General features: G+C 39.8%; 1 protein-coding gene across 1 annotated transcript in view; it reads left to right on the top strand.

The window, feature by feature from the left end:
- LOC124775017 (importin-5) overlaps positions 1 to 25,211 on the top strand; it is a 171,135-nt gene that overhangs the window by 85,051 nt on the left and 60,873 nt on the right. The window contains exons 11-13 of the mRNA XM_047249777.1: positions 2,851 to 2,960; positions 10,548 to 10,766; positions 15,187 to 15,313. Of these exons, the coding sequence (XP_047105733.1) occupies positions 2,851 to 2,960; positions 10,548 to 10,766; positions 15,187 to 15,313 (456 nt within the window). The remainder of the gene's footprint in view (positions 1 to 2,850; positions 2,961 to 10,547; positions 10,767 to 15,186; positions 15,314 to 25,211) is intronic.

Genomic DNA, 25,211 nt, shown 5'->3' with positions numbered 1-25,211 from the left:
GCTGCTTGCGTAGCATTTCGCCAACCTTCAACAACAACAACAATAATAAAAGAAACATTGTGTTGATGCAGTTTTTAGGAAGGACAGCCTTTACTGTATGCCTACTCTACACAACAGTATTTAAAAAGACTAAACTACTGTTCTAAATGTACCCGTACATAAGAAAACAGTATTGCAATTACTGTTCTGCTAACTTACATTCCCCATAGATGAGTAGCATTTCTACCTTCTCTTCCTTGGTGTACGTTCTTCTCACACAACTCTTCAACAGACGATGATTGATGGAATGATAGGTGTGCATTCTACTTATGTTTACACCTGTCCTCTGTCAACATCAGCACATGTATGTATTCCATTACCCGGAGTACCTCCACCAAGTGCTGGGAGCGTCAACATCAATGTTGTGTTATGTAATTAATAATGCTGTGTTTCAGTGAATGGTACACTGTGATGCATTTTTGAATAGGTCTTTAGGAGAGGAAATGAATTATCGAATAAAAAATACAGGGTGCCATTTAAGAGTCATATCACTGTTCTCATCTTTGTAGAAAAACAAAGCTACAATGAAGGCAATCATGCTGATTGATGTCCCCCTGAAGGCTTGAAACAATTTGTGATTTGCATATGGGCAAACAGTTATTTAGGGTGGTCAAGATAAATGGGACACACTGTATATCTCCCCACCCCCCCACCTCCACCCCCACCCCCTCAGAAAGTGTGTTGGTTTTGTTCAGGATTCCAAAATGCTGCATTATTCACCATTCTTTTGGCTACAAAAACCCAATTTTTCATTATAAGATGCAAAATCCAGGCTGTAGGGTGGATGAGGAAGAACAGTCAATGAAATTTTTTGAGCTCCTAATTTCCTGAGTGTGGCACAGCTGTGTTCAGCCCACTGGCATCCAGGAGTTTGCACAGGTTTGCGTGACCTTGTTGCGATAATGACAGATGCTTCACCTGACAGATCTCCATAGACGGTCTGCAAACACGCTTGAATATCTGTGATGCTCTGTGTGTTTTCCACCAAAAGAAACTCAAGAACAACTACCTGCTTGGAAAGCATCTCCGTTACAGACACCATTTTGACGGCTATGTATAGTGCAGTCAACTATTGGAACTCTGTGAAACTATAGAGGTTGAAGTGGGAATATTCTATGATAATTCCAAAACATATTCTGCATTTTTTCAACTGTAATTGGCCTATAAAAATGCATTGCATTACATATTAAATGCTTCTTGTATGTATTGTGAAGTGATTAACAGAATTGACATATTAAGACAGCTAGAATAAAGCCGTATCTCATAGAATCTGACAGTGGTAACATTTTATATATGCTGAAGTGGTCAATTTTAAAATACATAAAATAAGGAAAAGAATCAAGGTAGGTAGACAGGGACTGTGGTGTATCAAAAGTGACATAGCCAATAAGCCGATAAAAATATCAAAAAACCATTGGTGATTGGAGCACAAGGTGTTCATCCAGAATTGCAAGCTTTTCAAATGATTGGTACATATAGTTCTGTCTCCTTTCCAGAATGTCCAGATCATGCCCTTTACGTTCAACGTGGAGGGTATGCACTCCTCTGTTAATCGGAAGCATGGTATGCCCTTCTTTCAACAGGTGGCAACCTAGGGCCATATTATTTTTGTATGTGTGTTCCCTGAATCTTGTGATAGGAAGTTAAAAGTATGGTCATCTGTACGACTAGTCATTTGTTTTGGGTGAGATTAAAGTTTTATAGACAGTAAATTATATAGCTGAATAGTATGTTTTTCTAAATTTGGATCACTATACAGCAGCGGTTCCGTGTGGTGTAAATTCAACATGTCTTTAATAGGTTTCTGGTGGTATGTTGAACCAGATGCGTAAGCGCAGATCACACAACTCTCATAAATTACATGTTGCTGGTGTGTATGTGCAGAGCTGTTGCCTGATTTTGTTCCATTGGGTTTGGAGCAGACAAATTTGGTGGACAAGACATGAACTTGAGTTCACTATCGTGCTAATCAAACAATTGTAGTGTGATTCTGGCCTTGTCCCACTAACGGTTATCCTGCTGGAAGGTGCCATCATCATGCAAGACATCAAGCATGAGCGGATTTAGGTGGTCTGCTATAATGTTAACAAGGTCTACAGCCGTTGTGGTGTATTCGGTACCTACCCCAAGTCCCATATAATTCCAGGTGAATAACACTGACCCTATACTGCCACCACCAAACTCCTTCCTTGGTTTGGTTTTGTGGTTCAAGCAGCGGTTTACCTAGGTGACTTTGTGACACAGCCATTGACATAGTCTAACAAGAAATACAATAAACAAAAATTATATGAAAAAAATAATTGGAAATGCATTCATGCATGCCCGTGATAAGGAGAATGAAGTAGAGCAGATGCAAATGGGGAGTCTTTCTAGTGACAAAAATGACTGCATCAATGTAAGCACAGGTAATATAAAAGGAATGGATCTAGTGTAACAATAATGTCCACATCAAATCAGTCTCGTGCTCATTCTCCAGAGGACCAGTTCTCATAAACTGCCCTTCGTGTGACTATCTAATAGTGTGTAGTTTGGCATGCTCAATTGTTTCAGGATACAGCAGTCAGTCTAGTGCAAGAGTATACTCAGTATTTTATGAACGTCGATCTTCAACAGTTTTTAACTCATCATTTTGAACTTAGCTTTTCGTGTATCAAAAGTTCTTCATTAATAAAAAAAATACTATTTTTGGAACATAATTAGTTAAAAATCAGTATATTAAGGGGGTAATAAGGTATCACATTGTTCAGAATTAATGTACTGTATGTGTACTTACAAATCACAATTAAAGTATCTTTGTATCTTGTGTTCCAGGTGCTGCGCTTGTCAATTTTAGTGAAGACTGTCCCAAAAATATTTTAACACAATATCTTGATGCAATTATGGAAAAACTGGAAGCTGTACTTAGTGCAAAATTCAAGGAGGTTGGTATCATTTGTTTGGTTTTTGGATATATATCTTTCTATGGCAGTAACATAGCCTTTAAATTTACAAAGGGTTCCTTTATTTGTAGATTTAATAATATTTAATAGATGAGTCAGTCCATTTCCTGCCTTGAAAATGTTGATGTCATCTTCACTGCCCAAATCCATATTGAATTTGAATGTAGAAAATTGTTGCATCTACATTGCTGCTCTGCAAATCACACTCACGTGCCTGGCAGACGGTTCATTGAATGACCTTCACACTAATTCTCCATTATTCCACTCTTCAAAAGTATGCAGAAAAAACAGAATGCTATATTTTTCTGTGCGAGCTCCGATTTTCATTATTTTATTATGATGATAGCTTATCCCTTTGTAGGTCTGCGTTAACAGAATATTTTTGCATTCAGAGGAGAAAGTTTGTAATTGAAATTTCGTGAGAAGATACTGCCGCGATGAAAAATTTCCACCCAAAATCCCGTATCATGTCCATGACACTCTCTCCCCTATTACTCATTAATACAAAATGTGCTGCTCTTCTTTGAACTTCCTCAGTATAATTAGTTAATCCCATCTAGTAAGGATCCCACACTGCGCAGCAGTACTCCACAAGAGGACAGAAAAGTGTAGTGTAGGCAGTCTCTTTAGCAGATCTATTGCATCTTCTAAGTGTTCTGGCCTTAATACACAGTCGTTGGTTCGCCTTCCCCACATCATTTTCTCTGTGTGCTTTCCAGTTTTTTGTTTGTAATTGTAATTCCTAGGTATTTAGTTGAATGTACAGCCTTCAGATTTGATTGATTTATCTTGTAACCAAAGATAAACAGATTCCTTTCAGCAGTCATGTGGATGACCTCACACATTTCATAATTTAGAGTCAATTGCCAACTTTCACACCATACAGGTATCTCAGTTGTTGTGTGATTGGTTTTGATCTTTTGATGATTTTTACTAGACGATGAATGACATCATTATCTCCATATCAGGTTGTCTCTTAAATCATTTATATAGGCTAAGGAATAGCAGAGGGCCTATAACACTACCTTGGGGAACACCAGCAATCACTTCTGTTTTACTTGATTATTTTCTGTCAGTTACTCCAAGCTTTGACCAATGTGACAGGAAATCATGAAGCCAGCTGCTTAACTGAGACGATGTTCCTAAGCACACAATTTGATTACAAGCAGCGTACGAGCTACAGTGTCAAAACTCTTGTGGAAATCTAGAATCACTTTGAAATCCAGTCACGATAGCACTCATCGTTTGTGTGTGTGTGTGTGTGTGTGTGTGTGTGTGTGTGTGTGTGTGTGTGTGTGGGGGGGGGGGGGGGATGTCCCTAGACTTACACACTACTTAAACTAACTTATGCCAAGACCAACCCCCCCCCCCCCCCCCCCCCCCCCCCCCACACACACACACACACACACACACACACACACACACACACACACACACACACCCTCCTGAGGGAGGACTCAAACCTCCGGTGGGAGGGGCTGCACAGTCCGTGACATCTGTGAGTAAAGAGGTCGTTTTTTCGTAAGAATGTCGTTTCCTAAATCTGGTTTGACTGTTATGTCAATAGACCGTTCTCTTTAAGGTAATTCATTATGTTCGAACACAGTATATGTTCCGAAATCCTGCTGCATATTGATGTTAATGACAGCGACTTGCAATTTAGTGGATTACTCCTATTTCCTTTCTTCAGTATTGATATAACCTGTGAAAATTTCCAGTTTTTGGGTATGGATCTTTCGTCTTGTGAGCGGTTGTGTGTGATGAAGTATGGAGCTATTGAATCGGCATACTCAGAAAGGAACCTAAGTTCTTGATAAGAGTTGTGGAATATTTTCATCATCTTCTTTGCTGAAGGAATAACTAGAAAAATATAATCCAGTTTAAAAGGTAATGTTCACATAAGATCAGATGTCCTTGTTGTGGAATCAGTAGTTCAAGTATTTCTTGAATGAATGTTATGTTTTTCTTGTGGTGCTGTGTGACTTCTTAAGTCCCTTGAGTATAGCAAAACGCATGTTTACTTGAGGTTATAATGTTTGTTTTGCCTGTAATGCACTTTAAAGATTGTGTATGCCACCAACCTTCGTGTGATATCGACTGCATGTTTTGAGCTGTAGACCTACACCTTTCATCCATTGATTTAATTCCAGTTTTAGTCTTGTCATAATGTTATGAACGAATATGGTGTGCACCATAAAAAACTGGTGCACTAAATCAGTGGGATTCCTTTTAAAACAAGCAGAAAGTATTTTTCTTCCATCCAACATCTGGCGAGCAGTTCGCAAGGCATGTGAAATACACCACATTGTCTCATCTGAAAGTCCAGGCCTAAAATTGTCTGCTTTCCAATACTATACTGTGCACATCCTTAGTGTTTTAATATGTAGTTCTGATTTTGGTACGCCATTCATATGAATTGTATTTAATACAATTATGTCCCGAAATGAAACATTGTTAGAATTTTGACCGTTAAAAATCAGTATAAAGTTCCATTTAAACTACCTCCATTGTTGAATAAATTTTGTCTGCGTCAAATTTTCTCTGTCAGTAAAATGTTCCCAACAAAGATCAGTACAGAGTGGCTATTCCAGTTCATCCATTTGAGCAAAAAACAAAGTGGCTATATTTAAAAGCCGCAAAAACAAAACTATTTTACGGCCCAAGTGGGAGTTTATGTTATAGTACTCTGGTACCAACATAACAAAACCAATATTTTTTTCTATTGATACAACTGATTAACCACTAGACGCCATGAGAGGCCTGCCGGTATAAAAGGCGGTTAGGAGTATTGTGTTTTCAGTAGAGAGAAGCAGTAATAGCAGAATGAATTACTTGGGGGAGGTCAGGACTTCGAATGTGGACTAGTCATTGGATGTGACCTGAGTATTCAACCCTTCTAAAGCTACCCAAGTTGACTTTTGCTGATGTGACTGTAAAGTGGATATGGGAAGGAACACCCATAGCACAACAAAGGCCAGGTAGATGTCAGGTATTGATGGACAGGAACTGTAGAGCATTGCGAAGGATGTTTGTTAAAAATTCCGTGAAATCAGTGGAAGGAATGGCTCATGAGTTCCAAAATGCTACCAGCAGCCCAGCTTGCATGGTGCTGTGCATGGAGAATGAAAAAGAATGGGGGCACAGTGGTCAAGCACCTCCTTGTAAGCCACATATTTCAGTGGTCAGTGCTAAGCAGTGCTTTAGGTTTTTTAAAGAGTGGAGCAGCTGGACAGTGTATGACTGAAAATCAGTAATTTAATCCAATGGGAGGGTTTGGGTTTGTGGTTTTGGCAAATGTCGGGAGAATGTTTCGTGCCGTAAAGTATAGGACCAACAAGTGAGTATTGAGGAGTTGGGGTAATTTTTGTGGTTAGGGTGTGATTCCCCTTATTGCACTTAAATTTTACATGCAGAAGGGCAGTTTTATATTTTGCAGCATTGTGTACTGAGTACAATACACAAACAGTTTGGAGATGGTGATTTTTTTGTATCATCATGTCAGTGCACTCTGTCATAAAAGAGCCTCTGTAAGGCAGTGGTTTGTGGACAATGGACTGGGCTGCCCAGAATCACTACCTAAATTAAAAAAATCTGGGATGAATTAGAAAGTCTACTACACTCCATACTCCAGTGTTCAGCATCAGAACTTCCCTGGTTCCAGCTAATCAGGAAGAATGTGCTGCCTTTCCTCTACAGATACCTCACTAACTCATTGAAAGAGTCTGGAGTTCGAGTCATCATAAAGGCGAAGGATGGACACACTCCATTTTCATGTCTGCTAATAGATATTGGGATATTCTTAATAAGAAAGAAAATAATTGTATTATTTTCTCTTTCTTCTACTCCCATCACAATTGGTTCAGGATTTCCTCTTTGGGAATAGTGCTAGAGAAACAGTAAGTGTCCACCATCAAACACAATCTGGTTTAAAGAGCTGATTTTTGAAATAGGCGAAAACCTCAATAATTCTGAAATTACGTTTATTAATCTTCTGGTCTATTTGTTCTAAATTTAGGAATGTTAGTGACTTACTTATTTATTTGCACATACCATTGCAAAATTCCTGTGGATGCACCTACTGAGTTGCTTAACCTTGTAAATCTGTGGCACTCTGTTAGTCTAAAGGTAGGCTACTTCTTTCCTAAGGTTCAGATGCTTTACTTTTAACATACGAGGGTTGGAACTTAAACGGTGGCCTATTTATTCACAACCGATACAAAAGAGTTGTGTGTTTGCACCTGTTCCTGACCTTCAAAGTAGTCACCAGCATTGTGTAGAACGCATTGCTAGCAATGTGGAAGGCATAGTATATCATTAACAGAGCCTATTCTGTTCATGGCGCGAATGGAGCGGTCTAAGTTATGGTGATTCTCGTGTACAACTGTGATGGTGTTATCCTAACGCATTAAGTTCCTCCACAGCAGACCATCAATGCACAGTATTACTGTTTGTTTTTGGAGCATCACATGTGACCAGCTTTGGGAAAGAAGCGGCGACACTTTCTGTGCAACCCACCCATCATTTTGCAAGACAATGCACGGGCGCATACAGCGCAAGCTGTGGCTGATCTGTTTGGTTGTTGGGACTGGGAAGTACTGTCCCATCCACCATACTCCCCGAACTTGAGTCCTTGTGACTTTGATTTGATTCCGAACATGAAGGAACCACTTCATGGCATTTGCTTCAGAACAGTTCCAGAGATCTGGCAGGCAGTAGACCGCTCCATTTGCTCCATCAACAGAACAAGCTCTTCTAACAGTATAGGATGCCTTCCACATCGCCATCAGCGGGTTCTACACAAAGCTGGTGACTACTATGAAGGATAGTAACAGGTGCAAACATGTAACTCTTTTGTATTGGTTGTGAGTATATAGTTGCCACTATTTAAGTTCCGACCTTCATAAAAAGAGTAAAATAGTTACTGGCAACTAGTCAGAACACTTTATACGTACTAGGTTGAACATAGATGCCCAACTACCAATGATTAAATTATAATGAAATAGTTTATTGTGTCATTAATCTTTCACTAAACTAATGAAATAGTTTATTGTGTCATTAATCCTTCACTAAACTGCGGACTGGTGGCCAACACAAGTTGTTATGATGAATTGACAGAATACTTGAAGCCCCCCCCCCCTCCCCCCCCCCTCCCCCCCCCCCCCCCCCCCCCCGATGCAATGGATAGCAACTCACTTTATAAATTAGATACTTCAGTAAATTACCTGGAAAGTACCAGCCTGTGTCCCACCAGTACTAAATTGGTGATCTGTTGATGCCTCAGAACGTGTCCTACCAACCGATCCCTTCTTCTAATCAAGTTGTGCCACAATGTGCTCTTCTCCCCCGTTCTATTCAGAACCACCTCATTAGTTATGTGATCTACCCATCTAATTTTCAGCATTCTTTTGTAGTACCACATTTCAAAAGCTTCTATTCTCTTCTTGTCTACACTATCATCCGTGTTTCACTTCCATACATGGCTACACTCAATACAAGTACTTTCAGAAAAGACTTCCTGGTCTTATATCTATACTTGATGTTAACAAATTTCTCTTCTTCAGTAATGGTTACCTTGCCATTGCCAGTCTGTATTTTATATCCTCTCTACTCCAACCATCATGAGTTATTTTGATCCCCAAATAGCAAAACTCATTTACTACTTTAACCCCTAGGTCGCCTAAGGGGGGGGGGGGGGGGGTCGTTGAACCCACAATTTTTTTTATGTCCCCTGCTTCTGCCCAAGTAAATTTCATACTATATATTTCCTTTGAGTTATTGTTTGTTGGCTATTTTATGAAACGTTAGTGTCAATATATTTTATAGAAAATTCCTGCTTTGAAAGAAAAAATAAACTTATTATGGGTCCAACAAACCCCCCCTTAGGCTTCCATGCTATAGAAAATTTCCCTTGGTAGGATTTTGTATTTCTCATCTCTACATCAATGCAAGTTAGTTTCTTGTTGGTTGATATTCTTGATATTCACAACAATCTGTTTACTTTCAGAGGAAGTGATTGTTGATGTCAGTCAGCTGTTATTTATCTTGTAAACTCGCAGAGAGTTAGTGCAGTTCCCAACACGTAGGCCTCCAGTAACTTTGGTGTCCTACACAGCAAAAGCGAAAGCAAGTAAAAGCTTAGTGATGTTGTCAACAATGCACCAAGATAAAGGTACTGTTGGAGGAGAGAAGAATAAAACCGAGATAAATGCATATTATAATTCCACTAAAGGTGGAATTGGTACCATTGATCAAATGGTGCGTATGTACACCTGCAAGAGGGGAACAGGGAGATGGCCTCTATCTGTATTTTACTCTCTCATCGACATTTGTGCTATCAGTGCAACCACCATATTTATCCAGCAACATCCAAGATGGAATGAAAAGAAACAACAAACGGAAACTTTTATCTTCTGCAAGCTGGGATGGAACTAGAGAAATTGCAGGTAGAAGAAAGAAGTGCCAATGCAAGAGGGTTATCTAACCAAATTGCTCAATCAATGTTGACTATTCTACAAAAGAAAATCAAAGAAGTGACAATAGAAGCACGTTAGCCTTCTGCAGGGAAAGGTCGGTGCCATATTTGTGTAAGAGAAGCTAAAACAAAGAAGCAGATGCACAACAATCTAAGTAAACCAAAACAGTATTGTGGACAGTGTCATAAACATGTGTGTAACACACATTCAGAAAAAATTGTGAAGTGTGTGTCTTGCCTTGAAGTTGAGGACTCAGGAGTTGTCTATTGTATATGAACACATCTGTATTTTGTGTTGTAATATGTCAATATTTTATTCACTCAATCCATTACTTATAACAATTAACGACATTTATAAACCGATGCCTTAGTTAAAATACATAAACCATTTTGAAAGTTGTAATTTTTCGTCGGTAAACTTATTTAATACCTGCGGGCTCGTCGACCCCCCCCCCCCCCCCCCCCTTAGGCATCCAAAAAAAGGCTTGGGCGTCCTAGGGTTAAGTGTCTTATTTCCTAATCTAATCCTCTCAGCATCATCTGATTTAATTCGACTACCTTCCATTATCCTCTGTCTATCCTGTTCAAAAGCTCTTCCAGGTCCTTTGCTGTGTCTGACAGAGTTACAATGTCATCGCCGAACCTCAAAAGTTTTTATTTCTTGCTCAATATACAGATTGACTAACATAGGGGGTCGGCTACAACCCTGTCTCACTCCCTTCTCAACCACTGCTTCCCTTTCATGCCCCTCGACTCTTATAACTACCGCCTGGTTTCTGTAGAAATTGTAAATAGCCTTTCCCTACCTGTGTTTGACCATCTTCAGAATTTGAAAGAGAGTATTCCAGTCAACGATGTCAAAAGCTTTCTCTAAGTCTACAAATGCTGGAAACGTATGTTTGCCTTTCTTAACCTATTCAAGTGCTATAGAGCAGTAGCAGCTTCAGTCAAGTTTCATTTGTTATTATGTTTCAAGTGGTCTGTGTTTTTGTTAACATTAATTCGTGACCTGTCAGTGTTAATGAAATGATATGCTTATCTTAATATTTTACTTAATGAAAATTTGGTATTTATTAAAGTGACTTGTTTGATTATAGCTTGTGGAGAAAGGGACCAAATTGGTTCTTGAGCAAATAGTGACAACTATAGCATCAGTTGCAGATACGTCAGAGGAACAGTTTGTTGCTTATTATGATCGTTTAATGCCGTGCCTGAAGTATATAATACAGAATGCTAATTCTGAGGAGCTGAAGACACTCAGAGGCAAAGCCATTGAATGTGTAAGCTTAATTGGGTTAGCTGTTGGACCTGAAAAGGTAAGCCACTGATACAATACTACTACTTGCCTACTATGTACAGTTAGTTCATGTTTTCACAGTTAAATGATTACCAACACTAGGTTTAAGAATCTCAAAAGGATGCTGTTTACAAGGAAAAGACCTGTAGACAGCAGAAGCGTTCAAGATCATCATGTGATGGTAAGAAAAATTTTGAAAGCAAATTTTTTTAAGTGAAGATGTCGACTGTGACCTTAATCTGTTTGTTGTGAACTGTATATTAAATCTGGAAAAAAAGCAGAAAGACAAGAAATTGAGGCGTTGGGACCAGGGTCAGTTGAAAGAATCAGTGGTAGCTGAGAGATGCAAAGGGATCACTGGAATTCTAGGAAACATTTGACTGAAACAAGAGAAAGGAATGCAAAAGAAGACAACAGCTAAATTTGATAGATGAAATAGTGAAGGATCAAATGGACAAGAAGTGAAGGCTAGTAGAAATCTTTGGCTAGCACTTGATAGAATGAACTTTGACAAAAGGCAACTAAATGCAAATGAAGCAGGCATAAAGGAATAAAAATCTCAAAAAAGAGAGGTTGATGAAGTATAAAATGATGAGTCAGGAATGGATAGAGGAGAAATGCGAAGGTACTTCAGAAATTCCAAACATTTTCCCCCCCACCCAACTTGTGGTCAGCATTCAACAAATACCCTCACTTCTGTCATACCCCTGGCCTTTAATTTCCCATTGTCCAATACCGTGTTGTTCACTTTGTGTTTTAATCTGTGGCTGTAATTTTGGGATGTCCTTCACACCATCATCATCATCATCATCATATCAATAAGTAGGACCATGCTCACATAATTCATTACTGTCGAAAATAGAAACCTGCACAGCTCAGAATGTGAACATCCTTCAGCTATAAAATGTTCCCAACACAGAAATTTGTATGTATACTCATACTCATCTGTCATTACCATTGAATTGTGCATTATTACATTATAACTAGGTAAATAGTACTTGTTAAATCACTGCATTAATGCTTGTATTGTTATGGAAGTTGAGCATATAAAGTAACAAGTGAAAATTTGCATATGGAATTTCTTCTAGAGATACTGAAAAATAAGATTTCTTAAGATCTGCAACATAAGAAATGTCAGTAGTGATTTAATTTTCGCGCTTTGGATTACAGTGAAATTGCCAGAATAATTTTACATTTCAGTTACTCTTAAGTCATCACTCAATAAAGAAACCACTTAAAAGGGCATTAATCCCATGTACAATATGTCTGCATGATAAATTGAAGAAAAGGAAGCCTTATCCATTAAAAATGAACTTCCACGTTGTGTTTTTTTCAAATGTAGATTTGTGTACTTGTATTTATGTACATAAAGAGAAGAAAACTTCCTTTTCAACAAAAGCCAGCATAAATTACAATGTTAAAAATAATTACAGCATTAAACTCTTCAAGTTGGCAAGAAAATATTTGCCACAATCTTCTTTCAGCTGTTTGTTGAATAAAGAGGGCTTTCCATGCTGGCACTCTGAAACTAAATGTTCTGCAGTACACATGAAGGCAAAAAATTGTGCATTGTCATCCAAAGTATTTACATTCATTCTCCAAAAATGATTTAATAAAATGATCCCCCAAAAATGATTTAATAGAATGATGACTAGAATATTTCATATAGGCAGAAATGTATTGTCAAATAGGTAGAAATTGTGCTGAAGATCATGATTGAAGATTCATCACATCAAATGTTGGACTAGATTGAATGATGCATTTAAATTGGAGAAAAAAATTCTGTTGCAGCTAACATAGTGGTATGCAATTTTCAATTTCAATGAAAATCAGGTATTTTGCAATGTACATACTTCATGTTAGTGAAGAATATATGCTGAATGCAAAATAATATAAGAAAAATGGACATCACTGTTGCCTGATACTGAAAAGTTCTGCTTTAGATGTGTGAAAAACATAAAAACACTACTGTACACTTCACTTTTTATAGTGGATGACTGCAGAAATTTTTGCAGTATTACTGAATGATTTAGATGGCAAAATTGGAGCGGGTGAAGAATAACTGGATAGTAAAAAACAGACAGCTTCACATCTGGGGAACATTATATTGGCTTTTTTCTCATAATTGCACAGATCACCTGCACATCTGAGCAGGGAGATGAAATTCAGTCTGTGAAAGCAAAATGCAAAGAAACTGTGTGCATAGGTCATCAGTTTCGTGACTGAAGAGAAAGGCAGTAATGAAAATTAACATTATACAGCTATGCACGTGTCTGTTGCTGCCACGAATCCTGTGACATGTTGAAATGTTTTCTAAATGCTCTCTGTGGCACAGCAGTCATTGCAGTAGAAAACAGTTGTTTACGTTTTTAAGTGTGGAAAGTCATATGTTTCTGCCAAGTGAGTCACTTCAGGGTTATTAGTATGATGAAAACCCCGACTTCCAATAACCATGTGGATGTAAGTGAGCTGTGTGAAGCTCTGTGAACAGGATGAAACGGTATTTGAGCAAAGTCAGTGTTTTCTGGAACAGGATGAAACGGTATTTGAGCAAAGTCAGTGTTTTCTTTTCAGATTAATTTCTTTTAAATGAATCAAAATCAAGGCACCAGATTTTGCATGTGACTTAAAAAGTCTAAATCATTGAGTTCATGCTAAGCTATTTACGGTTTTCAGCTACTGATTATAATGTACTTATGACAGCAGAATGTTTCATTTCTGATTCTTGGTCACTCCTTCAGCGTAATTGAGTGAACCCCCAATAAAGGAACATGTCCATGTAGGAAAAAACATAAGCCCATAGAGAGGTTTTAAAAATGGGATTTACTATGATAAATTTAGCTCAGGCTGAATGAATAACTGCAAACTGTGTACTCTGAGACCATGCAGTCAGTTCCTGGACATACCATGAAATATGACCAAAGATTGTGTTGTGTGTGGTCCCACTCTTGCAATCAAATATCCATTCTTGGCATAAATAATTTTAACCCTTTGACTGCTCTGGATGTGTTAACGTGCATTGCTGCTATTGTCCCAGGGTGCTGAAACATTTACTTACTTAGTGATTACATCCTGTGACAAACAACAAACAGGTTTTGATTAAAGCTGAATATCTCACAGTGAATACGGTACAAATTTGTGTGTGTGTGGTGCACTATAGCCTCTTTAGACAGCATATAAAATGGCGTGCATGCTTGACCACACACAGGTGCACATGTGCATGTCTAAATATAATCATTGCTCTGTTCTCAGCTTAAAGTAGAATTTCACTATGTTGGCTACATTTCATACACAGCAATCAGTTAACTGAAACAACCCATAACAAAGTCTGCGCAATGATTTCTAAATATTGTGGAATGCTTCACTTCATTGTATGCTGCACAGTAACTAAGATGAATAACTAAAAGGAATTCAGTCGTTTATCGAGCAAAGATATCATACAGTAAGATGTGAAAGAATCAAATCTTGCCAAATAGTTTTCTTAAAAGCCGATAGGTATTTCACTAGTGGCCCACATGTCCACTCGACAACATTGCTGACAATTCGTAAACAGAATCGAGTGAAGAAGTTAATTCTGTGGTTCCCAATGACTGCTGATGTATTAGAGAGCTGTCACTGATATCATTGTTTCCTTGAGTTATTACAGTTCCTAATATATGCAGGACAGCAGGTTCATAAGAGTAATCATGGAAGGACACCAGGTTTCTAACGTCCTACTAAAAACTCTAGTAAAGGTGTGATTCTTAGGCGTCAGACAGTATTTGTGTATTTATGCAGTGTTTCATTTCTGGCGGAGATTCAAAGTGAAAAACTGAAGCTGTTTGAGTAACTGTGTTTATTTTCTGTTGGGGGCGGTGAAATCCAGAGCGGCAGACAAAATCGTCACACCCATTGCTCCAGGAATATTCAGTGCAGAAGGTGATTACAAAGCCACACTTTTCACGGAATGCAGCAAGCATATTTGTAGGCATCAAAGGGTTAATAACTACTTCAAATACCTGCACTTCTGAAATATGGTGTCTCTGATTGGATTCCACTAACCAACCATTTGAGATAATTATACTTCATTGTCTCTACTCCATACCTCTTCAATTTTTTTGGGGGGTGGGTGGGAGGGGGGGGGAGACTTTCCTTTGCCTTTCATCTGAACACTCTTAATTTCTGCAGAGCTAAGCTCAAGTCTCAATTATTGTGCATATCTTCTTACTAATGTACAATTTTATTTGTACTGATTACCTCTCCTGCCCTAGACTTTATTATCCACGTTATAAAGATTGTTTTTTTCTCCTTCTCTGTTGTTAAAAGATTTAATCTATGCCTTTTTGTGTTTTTTGTCAATTTGATTTCGCTTTTCCTCATTCATTGTTGGCCAAGTGAGTTTTCAGTTCCCTACAATATTTACTTAATACATCCTTGCTGTAGAAACTTTTGTTTTGCAGTTTATGCGAGACGCCAGTGAAGTAATGGACCTACTTTTAAAAACTCAGACAACTGGTGAATTGGCAGATGATGATCCACAGACATCGTACCTGATATCTGCTTGGGCAAGAATATGCAAAATATTAGGTTAGTGTCTGTCAATATTTTACTGTGATAGTTAATCCACTTGGAAAACTCATTTATTCTGTTGCAAGCTGCTGTAACCTTGTCATGTACCTTACCATTTTGTGTTCTTCACAATCTAGTAGATCCTTGTGTTAGAAAATGAATGTACACATTGTGTAGCACGAAGAAAAAAGAACATACTCTGGAGAACATTCTCAGAGCAAAAGGACATTCCCTGAGAAAGTGCTCAGTTTTAAGTGAACAAAAATTCGTAGACAAATTGAGTTGCAGACGGGCACAATGAAAAAACTGTTACACGTAGCCAAAGCCATATTCAGAAAAGAAAGGAAAATGCACATACATCCACACAAGTAGGAACATCTCGTGCAAATCTCCGGCTGCTCAAGACAAACTGCAAAATTTGTGTTGAACTAAAGCAGCATCGGGATTGGGGCAGGGAAGGGAGAGGGATACAGATTGAGATTTTGGGGGGGGGGGGGGGGGTTGCCTGGCTGAGACTAGAAGGCGGCAGAACAAGGCTGCCTGGCACAGTGTTGGGAGGCTGTAGGGGAGGAAAGAAGGGAAAATGGAGCTGAAAAGGAGAGGACCAGAGAGGGGAAAAGACTGGTGGGGGCAGTGGCAGTGGCAATGGGTGAGGGGAGGTGGTGGTAGGACAGAAGGGGCAGAAATAGTTGAGTGTAGGGTTGAGGTCAGGATGCTTTTGGAAGTGGAGGATATGTTGTAGGAATAACTCCCATCTGTGCAGTTAAGAAAAGCTAGTGGTGGAGGAGAGGATTCGGGTGGCCTAGTTGTGAGACACACATAGCAGTCAGACATTTTATGTTCACTTACATTTTTGGCACAGGGTGGTCCTCTTCAACCTTGGCTACAGTTTGGCAGACTGTTCATTCTGGTGGACATGTGGTTGATACCCATTCCAATGTAAAAACCTGTGCCATTATTGCAGCAGAGCTGGTACATGACATGGCTGCTTTCACAGGAGGCCCAGTCTCCGGTGGTGTTAGATAAGCTTGTGAAAGGACTGGAATAGGAAGTGCACAGTGGGTGGGTGGATTTGGCTGGTCCCTGTGGCAGGGCCAAGACACCATTTTCTTATTCCTTCACAAGCTCAGCGTTTTCTCTCTATCTGCTTTACCTGCTGCTGACCATCTGCTCTCTGATGCCTCCATGCACTCCTATGTACATATCAAACCCACCAACCACACCTGCGTTTTGACAGCTGCCATCCACTCCACACCAAAAAATTGCTGCCATCAACCTGACCACCTTGGGAGAGCGTATCTGCAATGACAAAAACTCCCTTGCCCAGTACGGTGTAGACCTTCAGACAAGCACTACCCCACCATACCTAGTCCACCAACAGCTTTCCTGTGCTATATGCCCATACATGCCCAAACCTGCCACCATCCTTGAGAACCAGTGGAAGACTCTGCAGGAGAGACGCTCAGTAGCTCGGTACGGGCTTTTATTGAAGTTTCGAGAACATACCTTCACCGAAGAGTCAAGCAGTATATTGCTCCCTCCTACGTATATCTCGCGAAGAGACCATGAGGATAAAACCAGAGAGATTAGAGCCCACACAGAGGCATACCGACAGTCCTTCTTTCCACGAACAATACGAGACTGGAATAGAAGGGAGAACCGATAGAGGTACTGAAGGTACCCTCCGCCACACACCGTCAGGTGGCTTGCGGAGTATGGACGTAGATGTAGATGTAGATGTAAAGGAGCGCCTACTTCATCACCCAGTACACACCTGTTCTTTCTCACTCTTTCTTGACAAAGTTCTCGGTGTATGTTGCATGCCATGTCCAGCACGGAATATACGCGTAATCTCATATTTTGTTCAGATTGCTTAAACAGACAAACTATTCATTGTATAAATATGGAATGGGCATCAATGTGTTCTGGAAGAGGTGCACTAGGTTCAGATTTTAGTTTCATGTGTGGCAACAAATTGACTGCAATATATAGGAAGCTTATGAAAATGGATTTCGTGATATTACTGAATTTTCGAAACCTGGAATACTTTTTTGTTATTGAAGTTATATGAAAATGTTATGCAAACAAAACCTTAAAAATATGTCTACTCAAAACCATAACTCTGTCAGAGATTTCTAACTTAAGATAATTTTAAGCAAGTATGACATATTATGGTCATCTTGGTGCGTAAAGTATTATGTAGTCGCCTGTGTGGTTTCGTTATGAGAAGTAGACCACTAGGTTTGTAATTAACCAGTTATTACTTTTTCTGATTCGCCTCCTTATTTCTAACGTCTTAAATAGGACTGGTGTAGGATGAAAGAACCAAAGCAATATAGAAAGAGTATCTCAGTATTTCAGCAATGTTGGGAGATAGTGTATGGATTCCTGAGATGTACTTCATTTGGAGCTAGTTACTGATAAGGGTTCCTTTCAAAATTTCAAAACTTAAGACAGTATAATGTCATAAAGCAGCTGTTTACAGTTGTAAACTACACACTTTAAACATGCAGCTGAATGCTTTGTTTCTGTGGTGTCAGTGGAAAACCTCCACTGACATCACTCTCATCCATATAGAAGTTAGTTGAATCTTGCTGTCACTGTAGTTATTTAATAAAATAATCATCCCCCCCCCCCCCACACACACACACACACACACACACACACACACAAAATTTTCCAGAACAGCTACCTTTTGTTTTATTGAAGTCTGTTGTAGGCCCTCATCAGGTGTTTGTAGATTCTGAAATGGTGTTAGTTACCATGGTGCAGTGTCATACTCTTCACTTCCTAAAAGTAAAACATTACATTGGTTCTCTCTTTGTATCTGGCATACATCACAGTTTCTTCATATCGTAACATCATGTACACACCCACACCATGACACATCAACTCTAGCAGACATTTTATTAAAATCAAATGTTGCCTGCACATTGATACTGGAAAAACTCTTTCAGTTCATATGTTCGTCTCCATCTACAGAAGATTTCATCATTGATATGTGTGGGCAGTTGAGGTTCCCCACTTCACTTGTAAACTGACTCGTTGATTGCCACATGGCTTTTACTATTTCTAGTTCTCCTACACTTCTAGGAAGTCAAATCCACAAAGGTATTTTTCTGGTAACATGATGAGGAATCCCTGAAGATATCACTGATACAGTTGTCTGGCATATACCTGTCTTCTATGTATACCTTTTTTACCTTCAGAGCAACATAAATTTTTTACTTAAAAATTTGGGTAAAACCTCAACAGGACTTAAAACAGCTCTGGGTAAAACCTCAACAGAACTTAAAACAGCTTGAAGTATGCTACAGAGCTCGCTTCAAATACAGGTAGTCCTCTCCACTTACGAGAAACTTCTCTAGTTTTATTCATACAAAACCAGTGAATGTGTTTCACATTGATCAACTTCCTCCATGCTGTTACTCAAATTGAGAACATTCTCAGGTGAAGTATATTCTCAGACTCATTTTATTCATGCGGACCTGAGAATGTTCTCAGAAAATTAGAGAATAAAGAACCTTCTGCATTCTATTTATATGATCGATTGTTGAGCAAGATGTTAAAATACAGAACACATGTTTGGTAAACATGATACCAAATTTTGAATGAGTCCATTTGATTATGTCTTCTGCAGTGCCCTCAAAACATTTTACATTAATTCCAGAATGATTCATGATATTGGTATGAAGGCCATTTGGTTATCAGAGTTGTCTGTACAAGTACACAGATCAGTGAAATGATGAAACACTGACAACTTGATGGATGAAAAGTAGATGGCAGCTTATTTTGCTTACTTACTAATGCAGGATAGGTGATGCAGTTGTCGATAGAGAAAGATAATTACTTCACACTTCAGTGGATAATTGAGAAGAATAAAATGTTCATGCACTTGCAACGTAACTCATTGTATTTATAATTACACTTAATAGTAACTCGTTGTAGAAGTCACAAGGTAGTGTCGTAGCGTTCGCTTATCATGTAGATTCGACATCTACATTTATACTCCGCAAGCCACCCAATGGTGTGTGGCGGAGGGCACTTTACGTGCCACTGTCATTACCTCCCTTTCCTGTTCCAGTCGCGCATGGTTCGCGGGAAGAACGACTGCCGGAAAGCCTCCGTGCGCGCTCGAATCTCTCTAATATTACATTCGTGATCTCCTCGGGAGGTATAAGTAGGGGGAAGCAATATATTCAATACCTCATCCAGAAACGAACCCTCTCAAAACCCGGATAACAAGCTACACTGCGATGCAGAGCGCCTCTCTTGCAGAGTCTGCCACTGGAGTTAGGTAAACATCTCCGTAACGCTATCACGCTTAACAAATAACCCTGTGACGAAACACGCCGCTCTTCTTTGGATCTTTTCCATCCCCTCCATCAACCCGACCTGATACGGATCCCACACTGATGAGCAATACTCAAGTATAGGTCGAACGAGTGTTTCATAAGCCACCTCCTTTGTTGATGGACTACATTTTCTAAGGACTCTGCCAATAAATCTCAACCTGGCACCCACCGTACCAACAATTAATTTTATATGATCATTCCACTTCAAATCGTTCCGCACGCATACTCCCAGATATTTTACAGAAGTAACTACTACTAGTGTTTGTTCCGCTATCATATGATCTTACAATAAAGGATCCTTCTTTCTATGTATTCGCAATACATTACATTTGTCTATGTTAAGGGTCAGTTGCCACTCCATGCACCAAGTGCCTATCCGCTGCAGATCTTCCTGCATTTCGATGCAATTTTCTAATGCTGCAACTTCTCTGTATACTACAGCATCATCCGCAAAAAGCCGCGTGGAACTTCTGACACTATCTACTAGGTCATTTATATATATTGTGAAAAGCAATGGTCCCATAACACTCCCCTGTGGCACGCCAGAGGTTACTTTAATGTCTGTAGACGTCTCTCCATTGAGAACAACATGCTGTGTTCTGTTTGCTAAAAACTCATCAATCCAGCCACACAGCTGGTCTGATATTCAGTAGGCTCTTAATTTGTTTATCAGGCGACAGTGCGGAACTGTATTGTATTAAAGAGCAGTACAGTAAAACAAGAGAAATATGCTCATTATTTGTCAGCTAATTGATGGCTTACCCTTATTTTTGCTGTTGTTGTTGTTGTGGTCTTCAGTCCTGAGACTGGTTTGATGCAGCTCTCCATGCTACGCTATCCTATGCAAGCTTCATCATCTCCCAGTACCTACTGCAACCTACATCCTTCTGAATCTGTTTAGTGTATTCATCTCTTGGTCTCCCTCTACGATTTTTACCCTCCACTCAGCCCTCCAATACTAAATTGGTGATCCCTTGATGCCTCAGAACGTGTCCTACCAACCGATCCCTTCTTCTAGTCAAGTTGCGCCACAAACTTCTCTTCTCCCCAATCCTATTCAATACCTCCTCATTAGTTATATGATCTACCCATCTAATCTTCAGGATTCTTCTGTAGCACCACAGTTTGAAAGCTTATATTCCCCTCTTGTCCAAACTAGTTATCGTCCATGTTTCACTTCCATACATTGCTACGCTCCATACAAATACTTTCAGAAACGACTTCCTGACACTTAAATCCATACTCGATGTTAACAAATTTCTCTTCCTCAGAAATGCTTTCCTTGCCATTGCCAGTCTACATTTTATATCCTCTCTACTTCGACCATCATCAGTTATTTTGCTCCCCAAATAGCAAAACTCCTTTACTACTTTAAGTGTCTCATTTCCTAATCTAATTCCCTCAGCATCACCTGACTTAATTCAACTACATTACATTATCCTCGTTTTGCTTTTGCTGATGTTCATCTTATATCCTCCTTTCAAGACACTATCCATTCCAATCAACTGCTCTTCCAAGTCCTTTGCTGTCTCTGACAGAATTACAATGTCATTGGTGAACCTCAAAATTTTTATTTCTTCTCCATGGATTTTAATACCTACTCCGAATTTTTTCTTTTGTTTCCTTCACTGTTTGCTCAATATGCAGATTGAATAACATCGGGGATAGGCTACAACCCTGTCTTACTCCCTTCCCAACCACTGCTTCCCTTTCATGCCCTTCAACTCCTATAACTGCCATCTGGTTTCTGTACAAATCGTAAATAGCCTTTCGCTCCCTGTATTTTACCCCTGCTACCTTCAGAATTTGAAAGAGAGTATTCCAGTCAACATTGTCAAAAGCTTTCTCTAAGTCTACAAATGCTAGAAACATAGCTTTGCCTTTCCTTAATCTAGCTTCTAAGATAAGTCGTAGGGTCAGTATTGCCTCAGGTGTTTCAATGTTTCTACGGAATCCAAACTGATCTTCCCCGAGGTCGGCTTCTACCTGTTTTTCCATTCGTCTGTAAAGAATTCGTGTTAGTTTTTTTGCATCCGTGACTTATTAAACTGATTGTTCGGTAATTTTCACATCTGTCAGCACCTGCTTTCTTTGGAACTGGAATTATTATATTCTTCTTGAAGTCTGAGGGTATTTCACCTGTCTCATTCATCTTGCTCACCAGATGGTAGAGTTTTGTCAGGACTGGCTCTCCCAAGGCCATCAGTAGTTCTAATGGAATGTTGTCTACCCCCGGGGCCTTGTTTCGACTCGGGTCTTTCAGTGCTCTGTCAAACTCTTTACGCAGTATCGTATCTCCCATTTCATCTTCATCTACATCCTCTTCCATTTCCATAATATTGTCCTCAAGGACATCACCCTTGTATAGACCCTCTATATACTCCTTCCACCTTTCTACTTTCCCTTCTTTGCTTAGAACTGGGTTTCCATCTGAGCTCTTGATATTCATGCAAATGGTTCTCTTTTCTCCAAAGGTCTCTTTAATTTTCCTTTAGGCAGTATCTATTTTACCCCTAGTGAGATAAGCCTCTACATAAGGGCTTCACAACATACGTGCTCGCGGAGCAAGCTGTGAGCAGCAAGGCGCGAGCACGGAGCAGCGCGAGCACGCTACCCCCACTATCGGACCAGACCGGAGAGTGGGGAGAGTCACGTGGGGTACACAACAGCTGCCGCCAGTCGATGTAAATCCGCGGCCACCTGCAGGGATCTCACTCACGAATTATTAGTGCGACAAATGAAACAAATAAAGGAGAATGTACACGTGCCACATAATTTTATTAGCTTAGTGTATGCCTCTACCATCTGTAGACACTGAAACTAAAGAATCCTATATTTTCAACACTTTCTTCAACACTACTTAAAATATCACCTCCGGTTGTAGTGTTCTTCATGGCTACTACATCGAGGAGCTCCTCCCTCACCTGAAGATCTCTATTAAAACCTCTAATAAATATGGCAAGTTGCGCTGTTCCAGTGATATCAACACTTTCGTCCACAGCTAGAGAATACGCCATAAAATCTTTACAGATATTTGCAAGCTGGCTCTGGACGTCGTCTGCCATGTCCTGTATGCGACGCATAATGGTCATGTTAGATAATGGCACAATCCGAAACTGTTCAACTTGAGATGGACACAAATGTTCCGCTGCAACTACCAAACATTCTTTTATTAAATCGCCATCAGTTAAGGGGTGCAGGGATTTTGCTAAAAGCAAAGCAATTTTGTAACCCACTATGACAGCTGCCTCAGTTGATTTTTCTTCGTCGTCCAGATCTTTTTCGGATAGCTTCCTTTTAAGTTTAATAACTTCCTGTGCATGATCTGGTCAATCACATTTTCCACGTCCATAGTCTTTCGCGTGGTACGACATATAATGTCGCTGCAAATTAAATTTCGTAAAAGTATTCAGCATTTTGTGACATACTAAACATTTTGCAACACTATCTTTTTCAGTAAACAGATAAAATTCCTCCCAATGGGGGTTGAATTGCGAAAGCATGGTTGGGGTTACACTTCACATGATTCTTAACCAGCGAAGTGACTGTTAAGAGCTGATCGTAGTACTTCAAACGTTACACAGTCGGCGCGAATTCAATAGGCACGCTGCGGCCCTATTCAAACGTGCGCGCGCATTTCCCCTCCCTCCCTACTCCGCAACCTTGCAGCTGCTCGTGAGCACGTGCCTGAGCAGACGCGAGTACTCGCGCTCAAAACCGGCCAGTTCTTAAGCCCTGCTCTACATCCTTAAATTTGTCCTCTAGCCATCCCTGCTTAGACATTTTACACTACCTGTCGATCTCATTTTTGAGACATTTCTATTCTTTTTTGCCTGTTTCATCTACTGCATTTTTATATTTTCTCCTTTCATCAATTAAATTCAATATTTCTTCTGTTACCCAAGGCTTTCTACTAGCCCTCGTCTTTTTACCTACTAGATCCTCTGCTGCCTTCACTACTTCATCCCTCAAAGCTACCCATTCTTCTTCTACTGTATTTCTTTCCCCCATTCCTGTCAATTGTTCCCTTATGCTCTCCCTGAAACTCTACAATCTCTGGTTTAGTCAGTTTATCCAGGTCCCATCTCCTTAAATTCCCACCTTTTTGTAGTTTCTTCATAACCAATAGATGGTGGTCAGAGTCAACATCTGTCCCTGGAAATGCCTTACAATTTAAAACATGGTTCGTAAATCTCCGTCTTACCATTATATAATCTATCTGAAACCTGTCAGTATCTCCAGGCTTCTTCCATGTATACAACCTTCTTTTATGATTCTTGAACCAAGTGTTAGCTATGATTAAGTTGTGCTCTGTGCAAAATTCTATCAGGCGGCTTCCTCTTTCATTTCTTAGCCCCAATCCATATTCACCTACTAAGATTCCTTCTCTCCCTTTTCCTACTACCGAATTCCAGTCGCCCATGATTATTAAATTTTCATCTCCCTTCGCTCTCTGAAAAATTTCTTTTATTTCATCATACATTTCTTCAATTTCTTCGTCATCTGCAGAGCTAGTTGGCATATAAACTTGTCCTACTGTAGTAGGCGTGGGCTTCGCGTCTATCTTGGCCACAGTAATGCATTCCCTATGCTGTTTGTAATAGCTTACCCGCACTCCTATTTTTTTTATTCATTATTAAACCGACTCCTGCATTACCCCTGTTTGATTTTGTATTTATAACCCTGTATTCGCCTGACCAAAAGTCTTGTTCCTCCTGCCAGCGAACTTCACTAATTCCTACTATATCTAACTTTAACCTATCCATTTCCCTTTTTAAATTTTCTAACCTAACTGCTCGTTTAAGGGATCTGACATTCCATGCTCCGATCCGTAGAACCCAAGTTTTCTTTCTCCTGGTAACGGTCCCCGCCCGGAGATCCGAATGGGGGAATATTTTACCCAAGAGGACACCATCATCATTTAACCATACAGTAAAGCTGCATGCCCCCAGGAAAAATTACGGCTGTAGTTTCCCCTTGCTTTCAGCTGTTCGCAGAACCAGCACAGCAAGGCCGTTTTGGTTATTGTTACAAGGCCAGATCAGTCAATCGAGACTATTGCCCCTGCAACTACTGAAAAGGCTGCTGCCTCTCTTCAGGAACCACACGTTTGGCCTCTCAACAGATACCCCTCCATTGTGGTTACACCTACGGTACGGCTATCTGTATCGCTGAGGCATGCAAGCCTCCCCACCAACGGCAAGGTCCATGGTTCTTGGGGGAGATTATTTTTGCTATCTTGAAACAATTATTTGACTGCAGTTTCTTCTTTTTTTTTGGGGGGGGGGGGGAGCTGTGAGAATGGGTTCTACATTTTTGTTGAGAAAACAGGCTGTGTGGCTGTATTTACTAATTTCTTTACACCTTTCATGTAGTTGAAGGCAACCATTCTCAGTATTGGCAATGTAGTGAGGTTCAACTGTGGAGCTGACTGGGTGCTGATATACACGATTCCCCAGTGACCAATATTCTCTCTCTCTCTCTCTCTCTCTCTCTCACACACACACACACACACACACACACACACACACACACACACACACACACAAAATCCACTATAA

The sequence above is a fragment of the Schistocerca piceifrons genome, chromosome 2, assembly GCF_021461385.2.
Source record: "Schistocerca piceifrons isolate TAMUIC-IGC-003096 chromosome 2, iqSchPice1.1, whole genome shotgun sequence".
NCBI classification, from domain to species: Eukaryota; Metazoa; Arthropoda; class Insecta; order Orthoptera; family Acrididae; genus Schistocerca; species Schistocerca piceifrons.
Note: the sequence above shows the minus strand (reverse complement) of the source record. Positions and strands in the feature narration are given on the sequence as shown.